Source organism: Pocillopora verrucosa, chromosome 12 (genome assembly GCF_036669915.1).
Source record: "Pocillopora verrucosa isolate sample1 chromosome 12, ASM3666991v2, whole genome shotgun sequence".
Taxonomy (NCBI): domain Eukaryota; kingdom Metazoa; phylum Cnidaria; class Anthozoa; order Scleractinia; family Pocilloporidae; genus Pocillopora; species Pocillopora verrucosa.
In genome coordinates this window covers 14,250,214-14,262,536 of record NC_089323.1, presented here as the reverse complement: position 1 = coordinate 14,262,536, position 12,323 = coordinate 14,250,214, and the positions used below count along the sequence as shown (strand labels likewise).

Sequence of the window (12,323 nt, the reverse complement as noted above, 5' to 3'; positions counted from 1 at the left end):
TGTTTCTATTCTTTTGATGCCTTTCTTTCAACTTTCAACGCGCGAATAGATGAATCTGGCTGAAAGGTATTATCATCAAATATTAATTATATGTCTGCATTTATTTTCCAGGCCTTTCCATTTCTATTTTCTTTCACTGATTACTAGCTAAGATCAATCCTTCAAAAGAGTTGTAGTCATTAAGACGAATAAGGTTTGGTCTGTTTGTTCTAAGATCTTTAAGGACGGAGGTTTAAGGCAAGGTAAAGTAGACCGCCTATTTAGCGCCCTCGTTTTGCCGAATTTCAGTTATGGTCTGTCCGCTTATTGCGCCGAAGACTTAGATCTCACTTTCATACAAAATTTTCGAGACAGGTGCTTTAAAAGAAAAGACACATCAAAGAGAATGGACATTCGAGACCTTTCAAAGCACGCTCAGTCGTTCCTGATTGGCTACTTAGTTACATCCGAAGAAAAAATAAACAAAGTATCATCTTAGAAACAGAACTTTCCAGCGCCCGGAAATAAATTCTGATGTGTTTGTAAATAGGCTTCTATTTAAATGTAATCATAAGTCTTTATACCATGGCATATTTCATCCGTATTTTCAGAATAACATTTTTTTTAACGATTGCGGATGTTGTTCAAGATTTGTCTGTTATCATAGGAGGAATAAAGATTATATAACGATTATTATTCATCAGGGTATAGTGTCACCGTTTGTCTCGTGATGAAGTGTTCTGGAGGTCAAGATCTTTCGACTGGGCGAGGAAGTCCATTGATTAAGGGTTGGGCATCACCTTACAAGGCATGATGCCTCGCTTTGATTGATTAGTTTTCAAGAGTTGTAATTGGCTGGGATCCCCTGTTTTCGATGTCTAAGCACTATAGTTACTGTGTTACGCTGGAAAGTTATGAGTCAATATAAGCCCGTGTCTGGTGAACTAAAATTTTCTGTAGACTCTCCGCAACCTCTATTTAACCCTCCTTCAGCTTCGTTCACCATGCACCATTTCCTAGCAATTGGTCGATGGAAATAAAGTAACATAGTGGTTCGCATAAAACGGTCGTTTCTCTGACAACCGCCATTTTCACTTATCCGCTCTTTCGGTCTTCCTCACCAGCCGAATTTCAGAAGCAGGCTAGTCACTACCCATCAGAAAAAGGCACACAAAAGTAAAGTTACGCTGTCGTGCGTGGATCATCATGGCCTTATTCGCTGACTAGAAAACGAACAGTTCCGGATTACCAGTAATTCCTCGGCTAAAAGACGAGAAAAGAAAAGTGAAAAAAACAAACGCTCATGATTAAGCGCGCGTGAACTCTCATTACCACGCGCGCGCGAACTCTAAAGCGAGGTGTCACTCTTCTCGCGCCCTTAACTTCCCAGAGCTCACACAGAGCTGGTTTTTGTTACCGATTTCTATTGACTTACGTGACTAAGAATATTGCGCTAAAAGACGTGTCATATTGGACATAAACTACCTAAATCTGACACAGACAAAAGGTCTTTGCCTTTATTTGTTCTTTCAACACGATTGTGTGTGTTCTGGCAATAACAAAAAGGTTAAATATAAATCTTCTTATAAAAATTCATGACTGATTTCCTTCTTCATGTCAAAGAGAAATGGAGGAAAAAAGTACTGTTTTTTTTTGCTCCAAAGTCTGTCTTCAAAATAATCATTGAAAAACTTTCTGGAAAAACATTAACCCTTTAAATCCCACGAGTGGCCATGACAGAATTTCTCCTTACAATATCTAAACAATCTCAAGCAGACAAATGATGCGAATAAAGATAAGTTTCACATAAGGGGTTAATCAGTTGATCAAATAACAATTTCTCCAAACTAACATCATAAAAATTTAAATGGCAAACAGTAAGGAGAATTACTCATGAGATCTTGGGAGTGAAAGGGTGAAATAAAAATGAAATAACGTAGAAAAGAAAATGATACAACAGAAGCTTTGCAAAACTTTCTAGGCAATAGCCTCTCAAGAAGATGAGAAGATAAGAATATATTTACAGACGAATGCAAGGTATGACAAGGTACAGTTAAAACAAATGTCCATCATTATGAATGTGTTTCATGTCTAAGTTCACCAGAATCCAACATCATATTCTTGGAGCTGGTCTTAGATTCTTTGGCCTCCATATTCCTATACTGAGTTCACTGAAACAAGATGCTAAGACAGGTCCTCTGCTGCTAACCTGGTCAGGTGAAAGACATAGCAAATAGGGTTTGAGTCATGATGTCCCTTACATAAGACCTTTAATCTCCCTAATAATTGTAGTATACCTGTGTGAATGTACTTTAAGAATCAGGTGTTAACCAGAACACGGCATCCTTATAAGGCCCATTTACTCCTGAAAATGAAAGGGCGTCATGAGCCCTTCCCTCTCCTTTAACCCTTCAACTCCTTGAAGTGATTAACATGTAACTTCTCCCTACAATATCCATACATTATGCAGCAAACAAGTGATGAGAATACTCAAACTTCTAAAGTTTATCAGATAGAAGCTGTCATCTTGATCTTATACCAAATTCTTTTAAACCAATTTACAAAGAAATATGTATCAGTTAGACGAGAGAATTTACAATCAGATCTTGGGAGTTAAAGGGATAAAGAGTTCCCCACTCTAAAAAGTCCTCTCCCCCAAAAGTACCCCTCTGAAATAAGCCTCCCACAAAAATGAGCCCTCCCTCTCTAAAATGACCCCTCTCTAATAAGCCATTTCTCTCTGTGTGATAAGAGATGTTAGAACTGTGTGATATCAATCCTTAGTTAAATTTTTACTACAACTGTTTACACTCACTGATGCAACTTGTCCAGAATGACAGTCAAATGAATGAATCACAGATAAGACGCGAGAGGGTTCCAACACCTGCAAACGGAGGATAATAATCATAATTAATAATTATTCAAAACCAAGGATTGTTGAAAGGGAGAGATATATCCATTGCTCCTTTGCAACCCTTGAGTGAGGGGGGGGGGGGGGAGGTTAAGGTGCATATAACCTCCTCCCCTAGTCAAGAACAAAGGGATAATTCATAATAATTCTTGCAATAAAGCAACCTTGCATGTCGCTACTTCCCCCCCCCCCCCCCCTCTCTTGAGAGAAATCCTGCCTATGTACTTGTCACTTCTTACCTTAATAGATTTGTCTGTTGAGCAGGCTACAACTGCACCTCCATAGTGACACATAGCAGAGATTTTCCCTTTGGAATCAAGTTCAATGCTAGGCTTGGAAAAAAGGAACAACTAATTCACTAAACATTTCAAAACAAGTTGCATTTGTAATAAGACACACTGAATCTATGCACTGTCTTAAGTCAGAGACTTTAAACAATGCCAAAGTGCATATCAGAATTTTTCAAGAATTTGAAGGATCTTTCTGTCTCAATTCCCACACCACAACTTACTGTTATCTCTTCAAATCTATCAGCTGTTGTGTCCAACAGGTGCAAGCGACCTTCCCTTCCTCCAACCCTGAGGTAGTTATAGCCACAACTGGAACTATGGCACAAGCTGAAGACTGGACTCTCAAGCTACAAACAGCAACATGATTTGTTTAGACTAGTTTTTTTGGACCACCAAAATGTTAGCATTTCATAAAATGTATTTAAGCACAAAACACTTGTCATAGGGGAGCAAATAGTCATGATGCTATCTTACATACTTGCATACAAGTCCAAATAGGCCCCTTTCAAATTACCTTTGGCCTCTTTTTCAAAGCGAGACCTGATGCTCAACTATTTGTATGAAATTGAGTTTAATTTGAATAACATTCAGAGTTGGAAGATGCAGTCATCTCAACTAAAGCTTATTACCTGCAGTCTACCAGCATCTTTAAAACCTTTTACAGCTGCCTGTTTAGCCTAAGAGCATGCTCTCTTATTTGTACTTGTGTTTGCAAAGCTGCCGAAGTATTTCACATCATTGGCAGGGGTTTATGGAGAAACTCCCTGATTATGCAGTCTAAATAATCAATGGGTCACTTGATGTTATGGTAGTTATCAAAAATGCAAAAATATTTTTCATTTTCTGTATCTGAACATTCTAACCACTTCATTCAATTCACTAACTGACAAATTCAGTGAATGGAACTGTATCACTGTTTCTAAATCTTATTAAAAAAAACTAAGCCTCAGTTATTTGATATCCAGTTTGATCTTTTTTTGCCTGGGCCATCCTCTCTCCTTCTTGGTTATTTTCTGTTTCCTTCTTGGATCTTTTTCTACCTTACCAAACTAATATCTTATGGTTGCTTCATTTCTTTTTTTCTTTTTTCTTTTTTTTTCTATTCTGCCATTTTTGAAATATAACACAACGGTAAAAATAATACAAATTTAATACAATATAATGGAAGATTTAACATGTGGCAAGGTTACCTTTAGAGAAACCAAGAGGGTTATACAAGCTACAAGCTCCTCGTATTTTACAATGGTAAGGTATTTAGTTACATGGCATAATTTAGGAACAAAACATTTAAGGTTAAAAAAGAAAGAACACTCACACATGTTAAATATCAACTTTCAACTTTCACTTATGTTTACAAGGCAAAGATTATCACTTGAAATCAAAATAAATCTAGGTAGTAATTAAAGAAGGACACTGACTATACCTTTACTGTTTTATAAACTTGAGCAGCTCTTCTATCATACACACAAAGAGTTTTGTCCTCACTTCCACTTATAATAAACTTGTCATCCACAGACAGACACAACACTGGCCTGCTGTGGTTCTTTAATCTGCTAATGATATTGCCAGCTAAAGAAAAACAACAACAACAACAAAAATCATGATAAATTCACTTCAAAAGTTTTGAAAATTTGTTTTCTCAGCATTATCCAAAGTACATATTTTACTTGTCTAAAAAAATATAATTTATGTGAAACCCTTCAAAAATTTCAAAAGTTTTGAAAATTTGTTTTCTCAGCATTATCCAAAGTACATATTTTACTTGTCTAAAAAAATATATGTGAAACCCTTCAAAAAAATTGGATTGATCAGTCGATAATCTCTTATCCATGGTAAGAGGACAGAGTAGAATAAAATTTGGCCTTTAATCACTCAATGATCTACATTGCAATGACTTCATAGTGGTAATAAGACCAGGTGGAGTCCAATTCAGCCTGTAATTATAAGAATGATTACAAAATTGGATGGCCGCAAAGCAAGAGTCTGATTTTTCAACCACAAATATGACTACACGACTGAATTTAATGACAAGAAGTCCTGTTACCAATTAATGATAACCATTACAATTTCAGAAAAAAAATCATTTATTTGAGAAAATATCTTGGATAGAGACACATTGACTTTTTCCCAATTTTGTAGGGTAAGTGGTTGTTGCTAAATTGGTTTTGAAATCAATTAATATGTGGTTTTTGGATTTAGCTGACCTAGTGGACTAAGTATGATTGGCTGCTTAAACTGTCTGATTACACATGTCTGATTATAGCCAACTGTCCAATTACACCTCTACAGGATAATTACTGAAAAGTAATGCAGCTTGTGCACCAATCACATCTGAGGAAATCGTAATATTTATGCATGATTAATAATGGTAATAGGACTCTGTGGAGTCCAATTCTGCTTGTGATCATACAAGTGATTAACAAAAACATGATTTGTTAATCACGAGTACAATTACAGACAGAATTGGACAAAACAAAGTCCTCTCACCAAACTGTGACAAAATTTGAGAAAGAAATTAGACATCTGTTATACATTTTCATTAGAAAAAAAAACAATTAACTCAGCAAAATGCACAACAACAGCATGCACATGTAGCAAATACTGTCCATATACACAGGTATGACATGTCAACTGTCCTATTACATTGTCTAATTTCAAGCATGATGCATGCACTCTCCTATTCATGCTCAAATCATGCTCTTGATAACCAATCACCTTTGAGAATTTTATTACAGTTATGATTAAAGAAGTTAGATTATCTCACCTCTCAGGTCCCACAATGAAATACTCTTATCATAAGAACCAGATATAAGCATCTCTTGTTCCCATGACATACAAAGTACAGCTGCCTTATGAGTACTATGAGTGAACAGCAAAGAACACAAGAACATCAGACAGAAAGATAGACTGCATTCACTTCAAACAGGAAGAACAAACCATGTTTTCAATATAAGTTAGGGTACATAATGAAAATTACATTTCAAATGCAAGCAATTGTTACTAAAATAACTGTACACTTTTCTTTATGAATATCAGCTTGCCCGGCCAGTCATACAGAAAATCATGTGACACAAGTCATATTTCAAATGTTCCTTGTGTAATTATCATAAAAATAATTGAATGTACATTTATTACTAAAAATTTGAACTTAATTTACTCTACATCACCTTATGGTTGTCATCTCAACATTTCGTCCCTGAAGATCCCACAACTTTATTTTGCTATCCCATGATCCTGAACACACCCTTGGAGCTCCTGTGGGGTCACTAGAGAGGCACCACACCCAACCCTGAAAACAGAGATAACTGCTGTCAGTAACTACCTTGGGAATATAACCTAGTAAATATTAGGTAGCTTTTCATTTCCATGGTTAGTGCTCTGGCTCTGGCTCTGGTTGTCAAAGGGTGGATAATGCTATCCACCGCATTAATCTCCATCTGGTGGAAAACACAGTATGTTTTGTCAACACCTATCCACTGGATAGTGATTTATGCCTTAGATAGCATTATCAGCCCTTTGAACAAATGGGCCTTGGATTTTAAATCCTGACTTGTTCTGGTTCAAGCAATGATCAGAATCATTTTGCAGTGATCTCAGGAAAGAGACTCTTAATTTATAATAGTGTCTTCTCTACATCTTCAGTCCAGCCCAGAAACCCATTATGCCTGAGTAAGTCCATCACACACTACCCAACTGAGTTCTGTTACACAGATTACCTTAGTTTATGTCTATTTTTCTTGTGGTAAGTGCCCTTGTAGGCTGAATAATCAGTGTCCTAACAGCATTTGTCTTTCATGTGTTCTTATTTTAGTCATTATCTTTCATCAGTGTTATTATCTTCAACAGTCATCAGCTTTAGTGTGTCTCTCCTCGAACTACTGATTCCAATTCTTAACCCTTTAACTCCTACGAGTGACCAAGACAGAATTTCTCCTTACAATATCAATACAAAATCAACCAGATATGTGATGAGAATAAAGAAAATATCAATTTGGGGATAATTAGTTGATCCAATATTAAATTCTCTGAGTTAAAATTGTGAGAATTGTATGGTTGACAGTGAGGAGAATGACAAATTTGATCTGGGAGTTAAAGGGTTAAAGGAGCTTTCATGTTTTAGTAGATTAATAGCTGCATGCACTACCTAACATTAGCTTTTAACGGTTTTTTGTTGACTTAAAGCAAGAGTAAAACTACCTTGTGACCATCAAGTGCTTGCTTGAAAGACTTCTTTCCATATCCTGCCTCATCAGGAACAGACAAAGCATTTAAATTCCAGACCCCCACTGAACGATCTCTTGAACCTGAAATGCACAGCTCTCCACCCCTCATCACATGAACTGTATCTACTGTGGCAAAGTGCTGATCTTTAAGCTCATAAAAATCCAGAGACGCCACAGGATCTTGCCAAAATGCATCCATGTCTTCATGTTGGACACATATTCTCTTCCAACTATAACAAATTTAATGATAAAATTAATAAAATCTTACTAACATGTTTAACGTAGTTAAAACAGTGTGTATATCTCCACTATACAATGACCTTTCAAGTAAAATTTCAAAGGCCTGAGTGAGTCTTTTTTAGTCTGATGTCCAGACCACTTTCCTCTCACTCAACCCTTAAACTCCCATGAGTGACCAAGACAGAATTTTTCCTTAAAATATCAATATGATATTAACCAGATAAGTGATGAGAATAAAGAAAAAGATCAATTTGAGGATAATTAGTTGATCCAATACTAAATTCTCTGAACGAACATTATATGAATTACAGGGAAAGCAGTAAGGAGAATTACTGATAAGATCTTGGGAGTGAAAGGGATAACACTTTCTCCTACAACTTATCATGTGATTTTCATTCATATTCCTTGAAACAAACCTCCCTTATTTATTATTTTCAAATTTGCTTGTTCACTTTTTTCTCATTTCATTTGTCTTTTTGATCAGTATTTAGGGTTTGAGGCTAGAGGTTTCAAGACTTTCAGCATTTTAGATTGATAATGGCTTACAACTGTAAACAAAATTGACATGTGCACTGCCATCTTGAACTACAGACAAGATGAAGGTCATTCCTTTCAAACACAAGATGTGGTTTTATAAGTTTGGTTGTCTAGTGTCCCTGATGGATCAGCTCACTGAAAAGAAAAGACCTCATCTTACATATATTACACAAACAGGAAAAAGAAAAGCACCTCTTAATGAAAATCCTGAAAGAGAAAAATACTAAGTTGCATGAAACTGTTTGCATGATTTCCAACTTTCAAGCCTCTCTAAAAGCCTTTAACCCTTTACACCTTCACATCAGTATGTCTATTCTCCATACTGTTCTATACATTTCCTAAAGTGAGGACAAGGAGAATTTGCTTAACAATCAAGAGCTTCTTTGGTTGCTGATCATTTCCTTTATTCTCACGACCTTGATGTTTAATTCAGGGTAACATTGTAAGGAGAAATTAGATGCCAGTCACTCTCAAAGGTCAAAGGGTTAAGCTATGCGTGTAGCCAAAAATTTATCACCACAAAATTTGTGCAGATAAGATTGATAAAAAGTACTGGGATCAATATCAGTATCTGGGCAACTGCCCACCTACCCCTCCCCTAACCCAACATTAACCCTAAGTTGTTATCAATTGATTGTTGTTGAGTTAGGGGAGGGGTAGGTGGGCAGTTGCCCAGATACTGATACTAACCCTAACCCTAACCCTAACCCTAACCCTAACCCTAAGCAAATATTTTAAATAATTATGATCATGTTACTAACCTTGTCACATAGTCATAATCTTCTCTTTTATCTCTCTGTGGCCATCTTTTTCCAAACCTTGTCTTCCAACTAGACTCAGGAGATAGCAGATGATGAAAAAGTTTACAGACACCTGTCAACACACTTAGTGCAAACCGTGCATCAAGGTATGAAAAAATCACAAGAATCAACTCTGGTGGGAGACCTGCCAGAGATAAAGAATTCCATTGTCTATTGTCAGTTGTACAAGTGTCAACAGAAGTTTCAATGCTGTTTCCTTCATCTGTAACTTTTACCATTACATCTGGAGAAGAGAAGGCTGGATCACAATTGGTACAGTTTCCACCACAACTTAACTTCATATTTTCTCTGGTTATTGAATTTTTGCTGTCTTCTAGTGAATAATCTTGGAAGCAATTTAGTTGGTGTTCTTTATCCATTTCACCTCCACTCTGTACAGTGCCATCCGCGTTGTAACCCTCAACATCCATTAAGCTGTTCCAAAAACAAGGAATATTAATTTTAAAATTTCAACCAGGCACATACAGAACTAAATTGAATCAATCGATATAACACTTCTACATCACCCTCCCATGAGCCCAAAATGAAAAGTTCAAGACAAATAAATTTTTAAGTAAGGCAAGGGCAGAGAGATTTGAAGTTTCCCTTTTAAATATGTGAAGTGTGAAATGCTGTTTAAAGTGCTTGTCACTCGTGAAATTTCTAAATTTGTACATGAAATGGGATCAGGACTCCCATCCCTTTGCCAGCCTCTTATAAGCAGTAATATTAACTAAAGGCTTCGGCTGAAATTTTTTCAAAGTTAACAATTGTTTTCCATAAATCACTAATGGGTCACCAGAAACAAAAGTTTAGTTGCCAGGAAAAAAAATCTGACAATCTTTCTTGGAGTACCATAGGATATCACAAAGTTTAAGAATCCTACAACTAAGGACAATATTATTATAATATAAACTGTAACCCAGCTACTTGAACCCCCAAGGGAAAGAAAAAATTATTTGATTCAGCAGGGGTTTGAGTTTGCTGATAGTAAATGACTGAAAAAATGGGCTCAAGGTAAACTGGATCTTGTGCAAGTTACCCAGGGGTTTGAGTAACCAAGTTTGATTTTGATTTTTGATTTTTCCACTGTATTGTAAATATTGTATTAATCAACCCAAACTATCTCAGGAAAAAAGTAAGAAAAAGTTCAGTTAATTCACTTTAACTGGCCACAAGACCACTTAACCCTTAATATCCAGGATGCATATTCTCCATACTGTTCTCTTTATATTCCCTAAGGTGTTCTTATGGAGAATTTATTTAACAATCAAGAGCCTCTTTAGTTGGTGGTCATTTCCTTTATTTTTGTGACCCTAATGTTTGAATCAGAGGTCATATTTTTGAGAGAAATTAGATGTTGGTAACTCTAACAGGTCAAAGGGTTTTAAAATAATAATTCTTGAAAGCTTTAAGTATGTAATCTTTCTTATTCAAAGAAAAGCTTTCCGAAGAAAGCATCAGAATATAAAATTTTTTAAGACCTTTGATTGTTTTTAAACTATTTTCAAGTCAGTTTTAGTCATAATTGTCTGATTTTTGTCTTCTTTAAATTTGACAAGCTTTCTGTAAAAATGACATAGAGGTTTCCTGGCACTTGTTACAAGTGGTTAAAAGTAACAGAAATTAAGGATGAGGGTTCTACCTGTTCAAAAATATAGAGTGCATGGTATAGAATATATATTTCTAAAGGTTTCCTAATGATGCTGCCCTTTGTTTTTGAGAAAGAACACATGCAAAATCCTCTATGTTTCTCAAAGCTCTTTTTGATACTCTTTTGTTAAACAAGAAACAAAGAAAGCTTTGTCTTCTTTAAAAAAGGAGGACAGCCTCAAGAGGTTTTTGTGACAGTTATGTTTGGAAAGGAAGAAAAAAACAGCAAGAAATTTTAAGAAATTTCTCAAGAATTAGTTTCCCCTTAAGTCAAACAAAAGCCCTGAAGCCAAAATATCTGATCAATTTGTTCTCAAAAAAAGAGTTTCTAAACAAAGAAGCTTCAAGAAATAGAGAAACTATCCCCAGGCTAGACCTAGGCAGTTTTCAATAATTTTTCAATAAGCTGTGCCATCAAAGGTGTAATAGGTAGCTGTGCCTGAGAAGGAGATGTAAGGCAAAACCTTAACATGAGGGCCAGTTATTACAGACTAAATATACAGCACTAAGTGGTCTTCAAGGAGGCAGTAGACCACCAGCAACTGGCTTTTTCTTGAAAACCTCTTTTAAACCATGGGCCAAATATAAATTATTTTTGTTGCATCCTTTATAGATGTTGACATTAAAAAATTGTTCCCACTTTGCATCATAAAGCAAACTCAAGAGGAAGCTATTAAATATAACTTACACCTGGGCAGAGATTAAACATGGTAAACTTCTTTCTAAGTGTAAGCTGTCTACATATTGGCTCTCGTTCATTAATTTTGATGTAAATATAAAACACTCTCCGGCAAATTCATTCTTTTTTATGTTCGGCAGAATGATGTAGCAGTAAGAAATCCACCATCACAATAGAGAAATGAAAATTTAAGATATAATTATAAAATACACCAAATGATGGCCCATCAGGTTATAGGACATCAAAACATTTCGCCAAAAATAATAGTCCCTAATTATCTGGGCTGAAATAAAAATAATTTTCTCTCAAAAGGTGGACACATCATTAATCAAAAATTTATTACAATTCAGACATTTGGCTCAAGCTTGAGTTTGCGTGCGTTCGATTAATTTCGTTCAAAGGTTGTCACGAGGTAATATATTTAGTGCGTCACGGCCTAGTTGGTTTATACTAGAGATCTAATATTAGCTGTACTGAAAATTAACCGATTGAAAATCTGATTGGTTTTTATCAAAATCCACTTGACTGTACTGTCATAGACATTTCGAAAAAACTTGTTTTTTTTTCCTCACGTGGAGGTTTTAAATATTTCCAACCGCAAAAATACATCTGGAAGATAAACATTCTGAACTAACCGACACATATCTGTCTTTCACGATCGCGGGTGTATTTGCTTTAAAAAGGGCTTTTCGGAACGACATGATTTCCGGTAATATTCGCCACAATTTTTAATCAACTTACCTTTCAAAAAAATATTATAACAGCAGTTAACTGACGTTACATCTTTCATGAGCCTCTATTCAACGAAACAAACAAAAGAAACGATCTCGAACAACCGATTCACCTGTATTCTTTAAAGTCCGAAAAATGTAAGGCGCTGAAAAAGATATGAGAGAACACTGGTGACTACACTAAGAGTTACATTCCGAATGATGACGACTGTTTACCGAAGCTTGACGAGACTTTGTCCCTGATATTTTCACTGCACTATATCTAGTCGGATTTCGTCGT

The 12,323-nt window shown here is 35.8% G+C and overlaps 1 protein-coding gene across 2 annotated transcripts; it reads right to left on the bottom strand.

The window, feature by feature from the left end:
- Positions 1-1,478: 1,478 nt before the first annotated feature.
- LOC131783705 (F-box/WD repeat-containing protein 9-like) lies at positions 1,479-12,181 on the bottom strand. 2 transcript variants are annotated; one of them, XM_059100466.2, is made up of 10 exons: positions 12,054-12,181; positions 8,942-9,415; positions 7,378-7,633; positions 6,348-6,469; positions 5,945-6,039; positions 4,604-4,749; positions 3,402-3,527; positions 3,130-3,222; positions 2,795-2,863; positions 1,479-2,188 (listed from the first exon to the last, which is right to left on the bottom strand). In XM_059100466.2, the coding sequence occupies exons 2-10, from the start codon at positions 9,409-9,411 to the stop codon at positions 2,093-2,095; spliced, it is 1,473 nt and encodes a 490-aa protein (XP_058956449.2). In that variant the 5' UTR covers positions 9,412-9,415; positions 12,054-12,181; the 3' UTR covers positions 1,479-2,092. The 2 variants fall into 2 exon arrangements, 1 of the variants encoding a protein (XP_058956449.2); XR_009340151.2 differs by lacking the exon at positions 1,479-2,188 and having other exon boundaries at positions 2,840-2,863; positions 3,130-3,217.
- Positions 12,182-12,323: the final 142 nt, after the last annotated feature.

Excerpts from the sequence above, each read along its gene's own strand:
- LOC131783705 (XM_059100466.2), bottom strand. The coding sequence starts at position 9,411 with ATGGATGTTGAGGGTTACAACGCGGATGGCACTGTACAGAGTGGAGGT. Across the intron at positions 7,634-8,941 it reads GATTATGACTATGTGACAAG|TTGGAAGAGAATATGTGTCC; the intron begins GTTAGTAACATG and ends AATTTGTTATAG. Across the intron at positions 3,528-4,603 it reads AAGTTTATAAAACAGTAAAG|CTTGAGAGTCCAGTCTTCAG; the intron begins GTATAGTCAGTG and ends TGCTGTTTGTAG.